The sequence below is a fragment of the Magallana gigas genome, chromosome 3 (genome assembly GCF_963853765.1).
Source record: "Magallana gigas chromosome 3, xbMagGiga1.1, whole genome shotgun sequence".
NCBI classification, from domain to species: domain Eukaryota; kingdom Metazoa; phylum Mollusca; class Bivalvia; order Ostreida; family Ostreidae; genus Magallana; species Magallana gigas.
Window position 1 is genome coordinate 28,139,481 of NC_088855.1, and position 15,794 is coordinate 28,155,274.

A 15,794-nucleotide genomic window follows, 5' to 3' on the forward strand; every position below is an offset into this window, starting at 1 on the left:
AGCCTCAAAAACAATGTAGTAGCCAAATCCCTGACATGTTATTCAACAAATGATGAAAACTTCAGTTTATGTGGCTATTCATATATTAAAGCATCTATTATTATTAAACACCTCCAGAAACCTTGGAACAAGCTATGAGTTGCTGAGAGATTGGTCCACGTTCAGTAACACATCCTCCAGTGTCACCTGGCTGAACTTTGACTTTGAACACAAGGACCGGGTCAAGACAGAGCTGAAGGTCACCAACGGAGCCCTGAACTCTGTGACACAGCAAACGGACGGCTTTGTGGTGGATCTGAGTCCCCCAGAACTGGAGCATTTGTGGGATGGATTAGGGAGTTCAGACATCATGTATCAGGTAGGAAGTCCTCACAGTTAATATTTTTTCTTCAATAGTTAAATACATCTTGTGTCGGAGATAAAAATTGAATATATATATATGTTGTGTTTTTCAGGATGTAACGGATCGCCTTCATGTTACCTTTTCTTTCAAAGACGATGAGTCAGGAATAAAACAGTACCAGATTCAAATTTATGAGCTGTACCACGGCACGAGAATGAAAAGATACCCAAGTAATATCTTGTTGTCACATCACTGCTTTAAAACAGCAATTAATTAAAAAATAGTTATATTTTTCTCTTTCTTAACTTGTAACCTTTTTTGTTGCCCTTGCAGTGACCCACACATGGAACACCATTGTATCTGGGTCACTGACCAGCTACACATGGACAGGACTGAGCCTGAGACAGGGGGCACTGTATACTGTCAGGGTGGCAGCAGTCAACAACGCTGGCTACATGTCCTCCTTTGAGACCAATGGAGTCATCATTGACACCACATCACCTTTGGTAAGTTCCTCAACTTGTAAATGTTGACTGAAGAATGGAAATCTATCCAACAGCTTTACAATATGTTCTAGATGCACAGGAAAACATGATTCTTGCAAATTGCTAGGAACGACATACTTAAGTTTTTAATGAATAAATGTAATTTGTTATAACCATTATGGATTTGAAATTTTTTTTGACTAGGGTGAATAAAATTTCCTTTACTGCAACCATGATTTTGTTATTACATGTATGAGCTTGTTTTCAGTTAACAGGTTTTACTGTACATATACACAAAAGAAGGTATCTCTGTTTTGTAGGTTCATTGGTTGAGAGTGGGTGTGATGGCTGAGATAGCTGAGGAGTTGACCAGTGGTCATGTGCACCAGGCTGACAGAGAGGGGATCATGGTCGCCTGGGATGTAGAGGACCACCAGTCTGGGATTGTCAAACACGAGCTGGCTGTGGGAACAACACCAGGTTATTATTCAAGCCTAATACTTGGAATCAGATACCTTTAGAAATAAGAATGAATTTTAAAGAAATTGCTTTTGGTAATTATTTGATTTTTTAGGAGGAACTGATGTACTGAACTGGAAATGGGTTGGTCTTGTACATAGCTATTACATTGATGGTCTGAGTCTCTCTGTGACTGACCCGGCCACTACCCAGCCTGTGTATTACGTATCCCTACGAACAGAGAACGGTGCGGGGAGAACTGTAACATCGAATTCCAACCCAATCTACATCACCCAGGGGGATAAAGCAGGTAATGTTGTCATTCATAAAACATTCATTTGAACAACAAACATTGGGTTAGACAAAGTACCTTTTTATTCCTTAAAATTACCATCATGGAGTTGAGGCCTTAAAACGACCATGGCTGATTGCTTTTTCAAGCAGTACAAAATACTAAAGTTTTTGTTTTGTTTAATATTGAAAATATAAAGTGCTGCTCCTTTCACAAATGATAAATGGATTTGGTGATATGGTTACAATCTTTGTGGTATTGCTGCAAACTTTGACAGGCATGGTGTATGATGGAACTGAGGGCAGTGAGGACATAGTGTCGGGTACCCTGCGCCCGGATGGTGTGTTTGAGATTGACCACCAGCTGGATGCCAGCACGGTCACTGTCCAGTTCACAGGGTTCGAGAGCAGTCTGCACGGCATCATGAAGTTTGAGATGGCTGTAGGAACAGAGCCAGAGAAACAAGACGTCCTGCCATTTACTGAGGACAATGTTGTCCACATGGAAGAGACCAATGTGGAAGGAAATGGTATGTGGCAGAATAGTTTTAAAAGTTTGGCTGTACCAAGAGTTAACAAGCATAGTCTGTATTCACTCAAAAGAAACAAAGCAAGCTAATGTAGAGTTAATGTCCCCATAGGTTTGACCAGCTCAGGATATGCACAAGTCAATCTAGAACTGAAGGCCAATCAGACCTACTACACCACAATCAGGGCTGTGACCAATGGTGGTAACGTTCTACAGACCAGTTCTGATGGCTTCACTGTCGACCAGACTCCTCCTGTTATACAAGTGGACAGGTAACAAACTCAAGTCATTGAAATTTTCATGCAGAATATTACATAGATACAGTATCTGTAATGTGCATGAATTGAAAACTTTAGTTTATTCAGGGTAAATTTTGTGTGGTATGATGATGAAAGAGATGGCTCATAGTATTTACATTTTCAATATTACCATATCAATTTTAAACTGAATACAGCTTGAAAGTGAAGAGAAACAAAAATATTGCAGATTGAACAAGATATCAACCACTGTGCAGTCCTAATGAATAACGATGTTTGAATAGTTTATATATGTAGATTTGCATATTTTGAGGTTTATGATGTAATTTTTCCCACTCAGACTGGCAGATGACTGGTTGTCTGATGGCCCGGCCAATGACACGGTGTATGAGATATCAGAGAAGTATGTGTCGGCGGAATGGCACTACAATGACACAGAGTCGGACATTGTGAAGGCGTGGTGTGCCGTGGGAACATATCCTTATGCTGAGGACATCTCACCAAAGAAAGAACTCAACATCTCCTCAATGAACAGCAATGGAGTGAATGTGGCCTCAGTGCCAGCCATGAAGTCAGGTTTGTTTCTCCATTTATTGTCTCCCCATTCCAGTTTACCTTTGAATTAATAAAATGTACTATGCACTAATGTGGTATTTTCTTTTAAAATGCTTCTCAAGATTTGTGTTGATTTTCTGTATTTTTTTCCCAAAGGAAAACCTAGTATCATAAGCATCTGGGCAGAGAACAGTGTGGGCTTGATCAGCAAGAAGATTACCAGTGCTGTGGTGGTGGATGACACTACCCCTCAGTCGGGCTCCGTCACATGCCCAGAGTATATCCAGGTCTGTACCCTAATAGGATGCAAACAATATAGACTATTATAGGTACTTGTACCAAGTTGAATTAAAAATGGCTGTGAATTTCACCATTAATGAATATTAGTATTATTCATAAGTTGTTTCTCTGTAACTGCTCCTTGCCACCTGACAATGTATTTGATTGCATGCAGAAGTTGCACAGTTAAAAGATATGTTAACTTATTGTTATGAACAAGCTACTGTGACACTTTATGAGAAATTTTACCTAAATTTATGACGACATATCTGTTTCTCCTACAGCCGGGCCAGTCCATAGATTGTAGCTGGACAGGGTTTTCAGACACAGAATCTCCTATCACAGAATACCATATAGCAATGGGGTCAGCACAGGGGGATAACAGCTTGTTGTCAGGGGTGACTGTTGCCGGGGATACATGGAAATATACCATCACTGGTAAGTAACACACTAGTATCCATCAAATGTGTCCACCAGCTTTGGACCTAAACTTGTTTAGAAAGAGCATTTTGCCATTATTACATGTAATTAGGACTGACACGTTTTTAGGAATATAGTAAGTGTCTTGGTTTTTTGTTTTACAATGTGTAGGTGTGACTGGCCAGCTGTCCCATGGGTCAGTGTACTACGTGACAGTGACAGCAGTGAACACTGTGGGTCTAGAGGTCAGTGCCTTCTCCCTCCCCATCGTCCTGGACACCACCCCGCCCGTCACAGGGAAGGTGGTGGACCTACACAGCGTGTACAGACTGGACTTCTCTGATAACACAGCCACCGTCACCCAGAACAGTGTCCAGTGCTCCACAGAACAAGGTCTGTTTTACTGATTAGAAGTATACACTGATTTAATATATTGGTAGAACATATGCTTTTAATTATTTTACTCACACTGAAAACAAAAACAGCTTTTTTAAAAGGAAGTTAATAAGTATATTAAGTACTGTGAGTAAGAGTTATGCAGCTATTACTAACTAAACTATTAACAACATATATATTAGACAGTGATTTAATGAATTAATATACAAATATTTTTATGGTATTGTCTTCGTACGTAGGCTTGATATTGAGTTAGTAGATTTGATTCTTTAGTACATGTATTGTTGTTTTCAGAATGTGATGCTCTAGATGCCATTTGTACAGAGTCCCTTACATCCCTGTCAGTCACTTGGATGCCATTCTCTGATCCAGAATCTGAAATTGCAGAGTTAGTTGAACTTCAGAATGTGATTGTTTATGTAATATTTCATTCTATAACTTCCAAGATACAGAGTTTGTTTATCCTCTGTGTTTTAGGTATCAGATAGCAGTGGGAACCTCGCCAGGAGGGGGACAGATTCAGTCTTTCATCCCAATCCCTCTCTCCAGCAAACACTACACTGTGGGCGGCCTGAATCTGAATGGACAGAGACAGGTGACTATTCCCTCTGTATAAACAGTTTCATCTGATTCTTTGATGCATTATGTAAAATTTATTGATAACAATTAATTTTTATGGCTAGCTGCAGTGTGGACTATATTAGTCAAGGCTAATTTAAAGATGTGTGATTCTGTTTTCCCTTTCCAGTTGTTTGTGTCTGTAAAAGCTGTAAACAAGGCCGGATTGTCCAGTGTATCCTCCTCCAATGGTGTGTACATGTCGTACCTCAGTCAAGGCAGATCACCCCTGTCTCATGTTGGAATCATGGACCTTGTAGAGGGAGGCAACCAGGATGTGTAAGATCTTCACTCACCAATCACTTACCAATGCAGAACAGTAGTCTGGTTCTTTCTAATCTGTTAAATAGAACTACTTCAGAACTCTAGTTTTACTAACACTGATATTTCAAATACCATGGATATGTCAAAGTGAAGTCCCAACCACTTATTCTTTTAATTAAGTGTTATTATATTCCTTGATATATCCAATTCTTGGTATGTTATTGCTTGGTCCCATGAAGTCTAATGTATTGAGGTTTACCTGTATTTAGGGATACATTTTTCTTGTTTTACAGAGACATCCAGACAGATCCAGCGACTATCATGGCTGGCTGGGACACCTCAGGAGATCCTTGCCCAGCCACAAAGTATGAGTGGGCCATAGAAAGACTGGACGGAAAAGTCATCTCTTCATTCCTTGACATGGGCTGTGAGTAGTTATCACCATTAATGAAATCTTTTGTTTCTTGTTAAAGTCAGAACTCTTGTTGTGTCGTTGCTGCCCCAATTTATTAGTTTAATTGATGACTCAATTAGGTTTAAGTTTACAAAAAAGATCTAAAAGATCTTTTCAAATCTTGCAGAAAAATTGAAATATAAACTTGGCTGCCATATGTATTTTGAGTTTTTGAGCTCAGGAACAAATAATAATTATTTTTTTTTGCCTAAGCAAAGACAATAATATACATTGTAATTCATTGAAGAATTAATTCAGGTTTGAGTGGATACAGTGTGAGATTAATGTCCTGTTGTTTGTAGTGAAGACCTCCGGGTTGATTGATGGTCTGGTGTTGGTGAACAGCGAGACCTACATCAATCTGTTGAGAGTGACCAACTCCATTGGTTACCACTACACCATGAGGTCTTCGGGGGTCACCATTCAGGGGACGCCTCTCTTGCCAGGGAAGGTGTACGATGGTAGCATAGCAGGTTTCGATCTAAACGTTCTACCCTCTCCGAGGACTGTCTCAGCCAACTGGAATGGATTCGGTCTTCCAGCAGATGCCATTGTGCAGATTGATGTCAACAGTGGTAAATTCATAATTTGTTTGCTTTAGCAAGTAAGATATACTTGTTGACAACTCTGACTTTTTTTTTCTATAGAAAATAATAAATATGTTTCTATTGGATAATAATAGCATATAGGGAGATAAGATAGAACTACGATTTGTGAAATTAAATAAATAAATATTTGAAGTTAAAAAATAAACTAATTCCTTGACAATGTATTGATAATGAGGTATGTTGAATACTTAGATGACAAAGGCCTTTCTATGTTTCCCTAGGAAACCCTGGAGTTCAGACTGATCAGTCCAAGTTGGAGTCTCAAGACAGAAGTCAGCAGATAGCTTACTATGAAGTGGCTCTGGGGACAGACAGAAGATTCAACAAGACCCGCTACGATGTGGTGCCCTACACTGAGGTCGGTACCAACACGACCATCACGTTCTACGACCTGAGTCTCACCCCGGGCACTGCTACCTATTACTTCACTGTGATCGCGTACAGTAAATCGTTCTCCAAGACCATGGTCACTTCTAATGGATTCACAGTGGGAGATGGAGGAGGGATCACAGGTAAAACTTGTCTTATTGTTAAACTGAGTCGGAAATAATATTTTGATAAGATGCGATGCAACTGAATAGAAATACATATGTGTGCTGTAGACTCGTAGTTTAGATTTAACAATTTTATCAGATATGATGGGAAAATGCTAAATAAGAATAAACCATATAGTGATGGAGAATACATTATTTGTATTGAACAATTTAAAATGACTGTTTGTAGTTGGAATCATATCTAGTCCTGGCAGTTGTGTACACACTAACGACTCCCTGGAAGTCCAGTACAATGGCTTCTCCTCGTCATTGGGAATCTTCATGTATTATGTGGCCATTTCCAACACCACAGAAGCCAATAACACAGAGTGTAAAGAATATGTAAGTCAACGTTTATGAAATGACAATGAATTTGTTCAAACTTAATCCACTGATTTCTTGTGTTCTTGTTGTGTTGTCATTATTGCTGCATTAAATGTGAACAGATTGATGGAGGCTCCCTATCAGAGAGTGAGAGAAAGGCCTTGTTTCCTGCGATGGATGTCGCTAACCAGGGTCAGAACACCTACGCCAAACTAACGGGACTAGACCTAATCCATGGACAGACCTACTACATCTGGGTCATTGGTAATGCTACTTGTATATCTTATTAATCTGTTTAACTTTACCAACATTATTATAACAAAATGATAAACAAATCTTGACTTTGTTTCTTCAGCCACAGACAACTCTGGACAATGTGCTAGCACCTACTCAGCCTTTATTGTTGATGTCACCAAACCTGAGATGGGCAAGATGAAAACCGGGCCGTTTTATGACATGGTAAGAAACTCTGGTATCATTGCTTTTAAATAAGAATACATGGGTATAAACTTATTTCCAACATGATTTTGAAAATAATGGAGTACTAAACACACCAGTTATTGACTGTTTAAGCTTCTTTATTTATATTTCACTTTTAGAAGAATTTTATGTTTTCTGTTACGTAAATTTGATTTGTATGTTGCTTTCAGTCTGTGACCTACTCCACCATTGACACCAGTATAAGCGTCAACTGGATGAACTTCAGCGATCCGGAGTCTGGGATATCCACCTTTGAGATTTCCCTGTGGAGGAACTCCTCCTGCAACAAGAACAGAGCCACAGCCACCAGCGTCACAGACTGGATAACTCTGTCTAACACCTACACAGCATACGACATCGTGGATATCAAACTGCAGGTAATTTTCCATTAACAGAAGGGAGGTAGTTAAAAATATTACCCAGAAGTTACTTGAGTTTTGAGGGAAAAATTCATTTGTAATGTCAGTTTTTACAGGTTTTAGGGTATATAAGTTTGGAAAATCACTTTTACGAGAAAAAAATAATGATCAAGATTCATAATTCATTAAAGATTAAAATTTTTAAAAAAAAAGGAGTTACCATGAAATCCACAAAAATGAGCTAAGAAAGACAAACTTAAGAATAAACTGGACTAATTAATAGTCTAGCTTTCTGCCCAATGACATACATGTATGGATCAGTTTTGTGATGTATTTTCTTCTTTAGGAGAACATTCCCTATTACGTAAGGATGAGGGTGAAGAACTGTGCAGGTCTGTTTGTGGAGCTGCAATCTCCTCCGGTTCTCATTGACAGGACAACCCCTCATAGCGGTGTGGTCAAAGATGGTCCAGACTTCCTGAGTGATGTATTGTGGGTGAATGATAACACCAAAGTCACAGGTTCCTGTCTTCTGTCTTTATTCATAGAAAAAAAATACATAGTACTCTTTTCCATATCACATCCTGTATCATACCAAGACACCAATATCAACAAGAGGGCTGAAGGCCCAAGGGCTGATATTGGTTAAGGGCTGATATGATTTGTGATGTGGAAAAGGGTATAATTTATTATTATTATATTTTTTACATGGCATTGCTTAATAACATACTGATCACATCTACTGGGAAAAAACAGCTACTGAGTTTGCTATTTTTAAAAAACAGTAGGTAATTGAAATCAGATTTACTTTTGTCTAAATATTTAAAACAGATCTGGAGGCTAATTTGTTGAGCACCCAGCCTCCTGAAGTATATGCCAGTACACTTAACTGATGGTTGTTTTACAGGATCTTTTCTGCATCTTGCGAAACCAACTGGACTGTCATGTCCAAATCAGAACATTTTAATCAAAAGCGATCCAAACTGGAAGAAGCTCACAAAGCTTGGAATGCTGGATCCAGAGGCGGAGAACTGGAAGATACAATACTTGCCCATCTACATCATGGACTTCCCCGTGGAAGACAAAGTGAAACTGAAACTAGCCCTGACACGGGACACTGTGAATAATGACATTCTGGGGGCAGGGGCTCTATACAGGCAAGCAGAGATGTACAATGGAGGAACATACAAAGTAAGCAGCTTCATTTTATTTAGTTGCTTAGTACATAAAAGGATTATTGATATAGAAACCTTTACAACTATATGTAAAGCATGTTGTATGTATATATCTAGAGAGATATATGGAGTTTGTGGAATTTTAGCACAGTAGATTTTAAAAAACTATATTATTCATTGTGATATGAATGCACAGTGATTAATATGTACTAGACTAATTTGAATACTTGTACCTGCTGTATTTGTTAGCTGGAGCTTCGGGCGGCTGACCATGATGGAGAGGTGGTGACAGAGGTCTTATTCTGGGATGGCACTGATGAGGGATTGGCCACCATGAAACATCAGACGGAGGAAGTCATGACACAGGCCTGCTCCTGCTGCTTCACAAATCCAATTCCAACAGTCAGTATTTCACAGCTGTAACAGTTATACTTTTTAACAGTTTTATGTTCGTTATAGGATAGCAATAAGTTCTAAATTTATTTACTAATTATGATTGAATATGAAATATATTCCTCTAATTTCTTATTAAAACAGTCTTTGACAAGTTTTTAGTGTGATTAAATTGAAAACTGTTATTTAGATCTATGCTTACATTAACATTTGTTTATTTGATACACAGACTTGTGATAATGGAAAATGTGACTGTCAACTGTACCTGAAAGAGAAAGGTTACTATGGTAACGAGACGTTTCCTGTGGTGACTTCCACAGCGGCCCCTGTAGTCTTGTCCACTACAGCATCCCCATTTGATGTGGTTGACGATACGGGGACCAGTGTCCTGGGTCAAATCGAACCCAGTACAATGCAAAACTCCTGTGGGGTCCAACTTTATGCAGGTACTTCAATATGTGCTTCTAGTTTGTAAAAATTTGAGACAAAGAAACATGCCTTGATCACATGGAGGTTAGATAGATTTTGAAAACATTTCTTTATTTTTTGGTAGCTAATCCATCCCAGAATGCCAGTGGATACATTGTGTCTTGGTGTAGATACTTTAATAACACAAGAGAAAAGTTTAGACTCAAAACTGAAGTGAACTTTGACCCAAGTGCAGTGTACAAATCTTACATCATCAAATTTGATGTGAAGAGTGAGGAAGCCACCCTGGTAAGATTCAAACAAAATTTTTGAAAGATTTTCACACATTGTACAAATAGGAAGAAGTCAAATTGGAGAAAGTTGCATTATGCATTAATAAGAGCATATGCAGGGGCCTTGACTCAAAAGTCAACTTGTTCAATAAAGGTCAAAGAAAAAAAAAATTCGTTTATTCTTGTTAGCGAACTGCCATTGATCATGTTGAGTGGTTTGTTTTGTAGCTGCAGTGGTGCATGTCTGTGTATGTGGGAGAAGACTTCATCAACCAGCTCTGTGACATTCCCCACCTCTCCACCGATACCCTGCTCTTTGTTCACTTGTTCAAGAAAGACAACATTCTCCCCAAGGCTGTGGATGCCTTCACACCATGGGCCGCTTATGCTGAGTTCTCTCACCTGGAAATGCCGCCACCTGTGGGCACTTTGTGCAGGTCAGGGCAGCAGTTTAGAGGCTACTCTAACCCAATCATCATGTATGAAGCGGGAATAGGGACCTCTAGATTAGCTACAGATGTGGTGGGATTCAAAGAGGTAATACAATTTTCTGTAGGTTTTGGTTAGGATGTTGCTCTCATAATGTATAATAAAATGAGTCAAGTATGTTTTGATATATACCTGGTATATTGAAAATAAAGGGTAGAAAATAAGAATTATAGATTCAAGGAAATTGGAGTTAAGGGTGCTTGATGTTACATGTAGATTTCCATTAAGTGTATTGTGATATCCTCTGTATTTTACAGATTGATTTCCCCTGTATCCCCTGTATCAACGACTGCTCCCTGTACAGCTGTAACTCGTCCTGTAGCACGGACAACACCATCCTGAAGGTGTTCTCTCTAGACAACCTCAATCTGACCTCAAAGAGGAACAGCTCCACTGCAGACGAACTCGCCACATACTATCTCACAGGTATACATTACCTTAGTTACCTCAATTAATTTTATATGCTTGATGAATTTATTTACAATAATAAACACCAAAAAAGAGTCATTAATTTACCAAAACTTCGATCTTTTCTCTTACCATTATAGGCAGACCAACTTGTCTCATATACCTTTATGCTAAATTTCTCAGATATTGCTCATTATTGAAATTTGGGGCCTATCTGTACTCTCAATACTTTGATTTCTTCTAGTGAGAGCCACCAGTGGGTCTGGGGCCTTTGCAGTGTCGTCCTCAGATGGTTTTTACGTGGACACCTCTCCGCCCGAGTTTGACCAGCAGATCATGAGTCTGGACATATACTACGATGTGGATCAAGGGGAGAGTACTCCAGTGCGCTACCAGCAGTCCAACAGTACAATCAAGGCCATCTGGAAATGTGATGACGAGGAGAGTGATATTGTGGTAAGTTGTTTATGTTTGGTTTCACAGGGATTAAATAATGATTGGTTAAGATTGGCACAAGATGCAAGATACATTTAGCAATGTGTACTAAGTTGTTTACAGTGTACAGTAAATACTCCTAAATTTTACATAAAACAGTATAAAACATCCTAAACTGTTGTTGATGTTTCCAAAACATTTACTGAAGTGTCCAGAAAGTAGAAATTTTGCCTTTAAAAGGCAGTTTTGATGTGAAGTTTTACTGTACATACTATTTGCATGGGAATGAATCTAACATAACTTCTTTGACTTGACAGGAATACTTGTGGGCCATCGGTACATCAGTAGGGGAGACAGACATCCAGAACTACACGTCCACTGGTCACAACGTGGCGGGCATCAACAGCAGTCTGGAGGGGGTCCTCCAGCACAACCACACCTACTACGTCTCTATTATCTGTTACAATGGGGCAGGGCAGTCCGCGGCGCACAATGATACCAAAGGTACACTGTCTGATTACCAGGCTTTTTCAATTTACTAGGACCGATGGTTTTCTTCATTTCATGCAAGATTTTAAACCTCAAACATTTATCATTTTCACTTACTGAGTAGACAATCTGAACATTAACACTGTCAGTTGTAATATAACTATATTAACCATTAAATTTTAATAGGCGTGACAGTATTGCTGGATCCTCCTCAGGCGGACGACGTCAATGTCACCATGTTGTTTGTCACTGACTTCTCCCAGGTTGTGTATCCCCCACAATCCTACCAACAAGATGGTGGAGAAAGGGCTGGAATCACATTCTCCAAATCCAATGACTTGGCTGTCAATAGATATGGTGGGTATTTTTGAAAATTGAATCATTATTATTTGAGTACATTTTCATGTGTTCAGATTTCTTAAGTATATAACTTCATATTTTGTTGTTTCTCACAGATCTGTGCATTGGGTCTACACCCTTCATAGATGACATCTTTCCCTGTACATGGGTGGGTCTCAATGAGTCTGGCAAGGCGGAAATAAAAAATGGGGACTTGTGGATAAATGGACAACAGGTGCGAGCCCTTTCCGACCTCAGAGTGGGAGGACAAGCTGGTTCCTCCAGTGGAAATTCCACTGGAAAGTTGTTCAACATGCCAGTGGGAAAAGTGATGTTCATGAACATGAGGCTGTGCAGTGAAGCCATGTTGTGTAAGAATGTAACAGCTGGATGTATTGTGATCACCAACAGTAGATCTATAACTGGTGTGTCTACCAGTGGACAAGCCCTTTCTCAGGATATTTCTGTCACTTCTAAGAGGAAAAAGAGAGCTTTAGGAAACATCAATATTCTGACACCTAGTGGTATGCATTTGATTAAAAAGGCGTTCAATTTTACTAGAGATATGCAAATTGCTTAAATTTTTGTTTGGCATTCATTATGCATTTTCAATTTCTTTTGTCTTGTCATTTTAGTTGTACATTCAGCAAGCTTTTAGTCTTAACAAAAAAAAATGATTGAATAATGGTTTGTTTGCCAGGCTTGCCCCATGGTACCGCCATTGTGGTGACGCCTCTGACAGATGCTGAAATCACCGCCACCTATGGCTCTGATGCCTCCAACAACTTTGTATCTTACATAGAAGATCCTGCCAATACCAAAGACAAAGTCCAGAGACTTTTAGTCAACAGGTAACAAATTTAGATACACGTACCATATACTTAATATTATGAAGAACATTTAAAATACTGTAATTTTTTTTTTTAAGTCCACAGGAATTTGTAGAAAACTGAGTTGAACTGTTGACTTTCTATTATCTTGTTTGTTTTCAGGGTGAACTTTGATAACTATACAGCCTTCTCCTTGGCTGTAGTAGGAAATGTCCCTATGCCTGGTCCTATAGTGATTACCTACCATGACGAAGTCGGAGGCAACACCACCGGAAACAGACCAATGCTGATACACTGGAATCCAAGTAGGAAAATTAGGAATTTTAAGGATATTATTTGGAATGAATTAACATTTATAATAAATAAAAATGAAAGTCACAACCTAATTGTTATGAACATTAACTGGTAGCTTTACTAACTTCTGTGGTGATTTTAGCTATGCAGTACTGGGAGTTGAGCAGCAAGACCTGCAGACATCTTGACCCAGATGAGCAGGAGGTGTATAACTCTGCCACACAAACCATGTCAGTCAAGGTAATGGGAGTATAGTTCCTTATTACAAACACGAATTAACATGATCAAAGATGATGCTTCTTGAACTCTTTCCATACCTCTGATGGATTTCGTATAAAATGCTTGTAGTATTTTGATGAGAGGTAATATAAGTAGTATCTGTGTGAGTGTTTTTATACCACTTGCTTTAAGGACAGCTATACTGGGACCCAAGGAAATAATAAAAAAGAATTACATATGTATGAATCTGATCTGTTCGTATTACATGTGATTGACATATTTCTTTTTATGCAAAATGAATATGACATACATGTACATTTATCCATGAATAAGCAAAAAATAAGATTATTGTTAGGTGTGTGATACGTATTACAATGCCACTGCCAATGATACGGATCACACCAAGTCCAATGGGACGTTTGAACGGGAGACCATGTTCATACTGCCCCTGGGAGAGGCGGCCATTTATAACTCCCCACCCAGACTGAACAGCACCGACAGCATCACTATTGAGGAGGACTCGGGTAAGGTCCCTGTGATATACAGGGTGATGTGAGTAGGATTTGGAGGGAAACATTTTTTCACCGTTTGACAATTTGTTTTAACTTTTGTGCTGAAAAAACAACATACCTACTAGTCAAATTCTATAATCTATGATAAGGCTGGCATGTAATTTGAATCCTTTCTTTAGGAATGCTTGTGTATCAGCTTATTGCAACTGATGATGAAGGAGATGTCATACAATTTGAACTAAATGAAGAGGAATTTGAATTAGGGGATTTAAATATGACGGTTGATGGCCAGTAAGTCTACATGTACATTTATTTTGTAAGTCTAGGATGAATGTTTTGTTTAAAAGGAGATTTGCTAAATTCTTGTGTCTTTTTACTTCCCTAGTGTGACATTCAAACCCTGCAGTGACTGTTCAGGCTTGCAAATGGTCAACTTTACTATGTATGAGGTGCAGACGTTCCCTGATATAGTTCCCAAGAACAGCACAGCTACCCTGTACATCACCATCCAGGAAGTCAACGACCCGCCTACCATGTTTGTGTCCAGATTTGGAAAGCTGATTCAACACGCAGACCCAACAGAACCAATTGTGGTACGACACCTATGAAAATTATGTTTAGAGAATTCATATTTAAGAATCGAAGATTTCTTTATAATTTAAGAAATGCATGCATTAAAGAAAGGATCAGTGCAGATTTCATCTTACCTCCTGCTAAGTTGTAATCTTTGGTTAACAGCAGTCATATTGAGACCATGTATATTCCATACTTTGTCTGTACGATATATATACCTCTTCTTGAGCATTATGACGTCATTCTTAGAGTATTATGACATCAGGTTTTGTACCTCAATTGAATAAATATGTAAATACCATATTAGGTCTAATTCTACAAACCATGTAACTAATAAAATGATAAAAAAAAATCAAGTTCTATCTTTCCAGACTTACAACTCTACCTCTTGAAATTGCTGCCAATTTGTGTGCTAAGTTTTCTTTGCTGTGTACAGGTTTTGCTGGAGGCCAAGAACGATTTTAACCAGGACCGCTGGAGTTCTACCTGGAAGGCTGCAATAGGAGCGTACGACCCAGAAATCACGGACATGATCGAGATCCATCTCAGTCAGCCCCCAAATGGAATGCTCACGATCTCTAACAGCGATAGAGGTGTACCAAATCTTTTACAGCGCTGTGATGATGCCAAGAGTTCTACGGTAATGTAGCAATGTTAACTTTCATATTGCCTACTGGTATATTATCTGGTATATGAGATATGGTATTAATTGCATTTTAAGTTGAAAACATATATAAATGGCTCATTATGATATTTTGACTAATACTGGTACATATGCACTAAAATCATTCAAAGATTTTAATTCTCATTAAATCTCTAAGGCTCTCTGTATGATAATACTTTAACAGATTCACTTCTTGTTTGCATTCCAGGCTGATATGATGCCTTGTGAGAATTTCTATGCGACTTTGCCGCGGAATGAGACTCTCCTGTCGTGGCTGACCTTTAGTGTAACCTTCACCCAGCCAAAGAACGTGTTTGGAAACTTCACTGCAAGGATGTATTTTAAGGATTCGTCAAACGGAACATCATTGCCCATTTCATTGCAGTTTGCCGTCATGGAGTCACCCTGTCACAACAGAGCACAGTGCATTGGTGGGTGTATCTCCTGATATGTACATCTGATCAAAATGAATCAAATTTTTATAACTTGAATGATATAAGCTTTAAGGAGGAAACTTTTTTCAATTAATAACAAGATTTGAATTTTGTTAATCGAGTTTGATTTATCATGCAGGCAACATTTGTGTATATTTATTATATAAGCTCTGTCTTTCTCTATG

At 38.7% G+C, this 15,794-nt stretch overlaps 1 protein-coding gene across 2 annotated transcripts in view; it reads left to right on the forward strand.

The window, feature by feature from the left end:
- The window catches only part of LOC105328182 (uncharacterized), an 82,072-nt gene that overhangs the window by 60,718 nt on the left and 5,560 nt on the right, over positions 1–15,794 (forward strand). For both annotated transcript variants that reach the window (XM_066079120.1, XM_066079121.1), the window contains 40 exons: positions 118–358; positions 456–573; positions 677–849; positions 1,149–1,308; positions 1,403–1,597; positions 1,857–2,108; positions 2,220–2,379; positions 2,705–2,940; positions 3,076–3,206; positions 3,483–3,636; positions 3,790–4,011; positions 4,309–4,402; positions 4,492–4,609; positions 4,763–4,911; positions 5,190–5,323; positions 5,653–5,925; positions 6,180–6,470; positions 6,682–6,833; positions 6,938–7,079; positions 7,171–7,274; positions 7,466–7,672; positions 8,001–8,175; positions 8,562–8,845; positions 9,079–9,231; positions 9,452–9,668; positions 9,776–9,939; positions 10,152–10,460; positions 10,670–10,838; positions 11,065–11,276; positions 11,573–11,759; positions 11,931–12,101; positions 12,200–12,607; positions 12,784–12,934; positions 13,076–13,218; positions 13,350–13,447; positions 13,782–13,950; positions 14,118–14,229; positions 14,324–14,531; positions 14,948–15,151; positions 15,384–15,606. In XM_066079120.1, the coding sequence (XP_065935192.1) occupies positions 118–358; positions 456–573; positions 677–849; positions 1,149–1,308; positions 1,403–1,597; positions 1,857–2,108; positions 2,220–2,379; positions 2,705–2,940; positions 3,076–3,206; positions 3,483–3,636; positions 3,790–4,011; positions 4,309–4,402; positions 4,492–4,609; positions 4,763–4,911; positions 5,190–5,323; positions 5,653–5,925; positions 6,180–6,470; positions 6,682–6,833; positions 6,938–7,079; positions 7,171–7,274; positions 7,466–7,672; positions 8,001–8,175; positions 8,562–8,845; positions 9,079–9,231; positions 9,452–9,668; positions 9,776–9,939; positions 10,152–10,460; positions 10,670–10,838; positions 11,065–11,276; positions 11,573–11,759; positions 11,931–12,101; positions 12,200–12,607; positions 12,784–12,934; positions 13,076–13,218; positions 13,350–13,447; positions 13,782–13,950; positions 14,118–14,229; positions 14,324–14,531; positions 14,948–15,151; positions 15,384–15,606 (7,463 nt within the window). The remainder of the gene's footprint in view (positions 1–117; positions 359–455; positions 574–676; positions 850–1,148; positions 1,309–1,402; positions 1,598–1,856; positions 2,109–2,219; positions 2,380–2,704; positions 2,941–3,075; positions 3,207–3,482; positions 3,637–3,789; positions 4,012–4,308; positions 4,403–4,491; positions 4,610–4,762; positions 4,912–5,189; positions 5,324–5,652; positions 5,926–6,179; positions 6,471–6,681; positions 6,834–6,937; positions 7,080–7,170; positions 7,275–7,465; positions 7,673–8,000; positions 8,176–8,561; positions 8,846–9,078; positions 9,232–9,451; positions 9,669–9,775; positions 9,940–10,151; positions 10,461–10,669; positions 10,839–11,064; positions 11,277–11,572; positions 11,760–11,930; positions 12,102–12,199; positions 12,608–12,783; positions 12,935–13,075; positions 13,219–13,349; positions 13,448–13,781; positions 13,951–14,117; positions 14,230–14,323; positions 14,532–14,947; positions 15,152–15,383; positions 15,607–15,794) is intronic.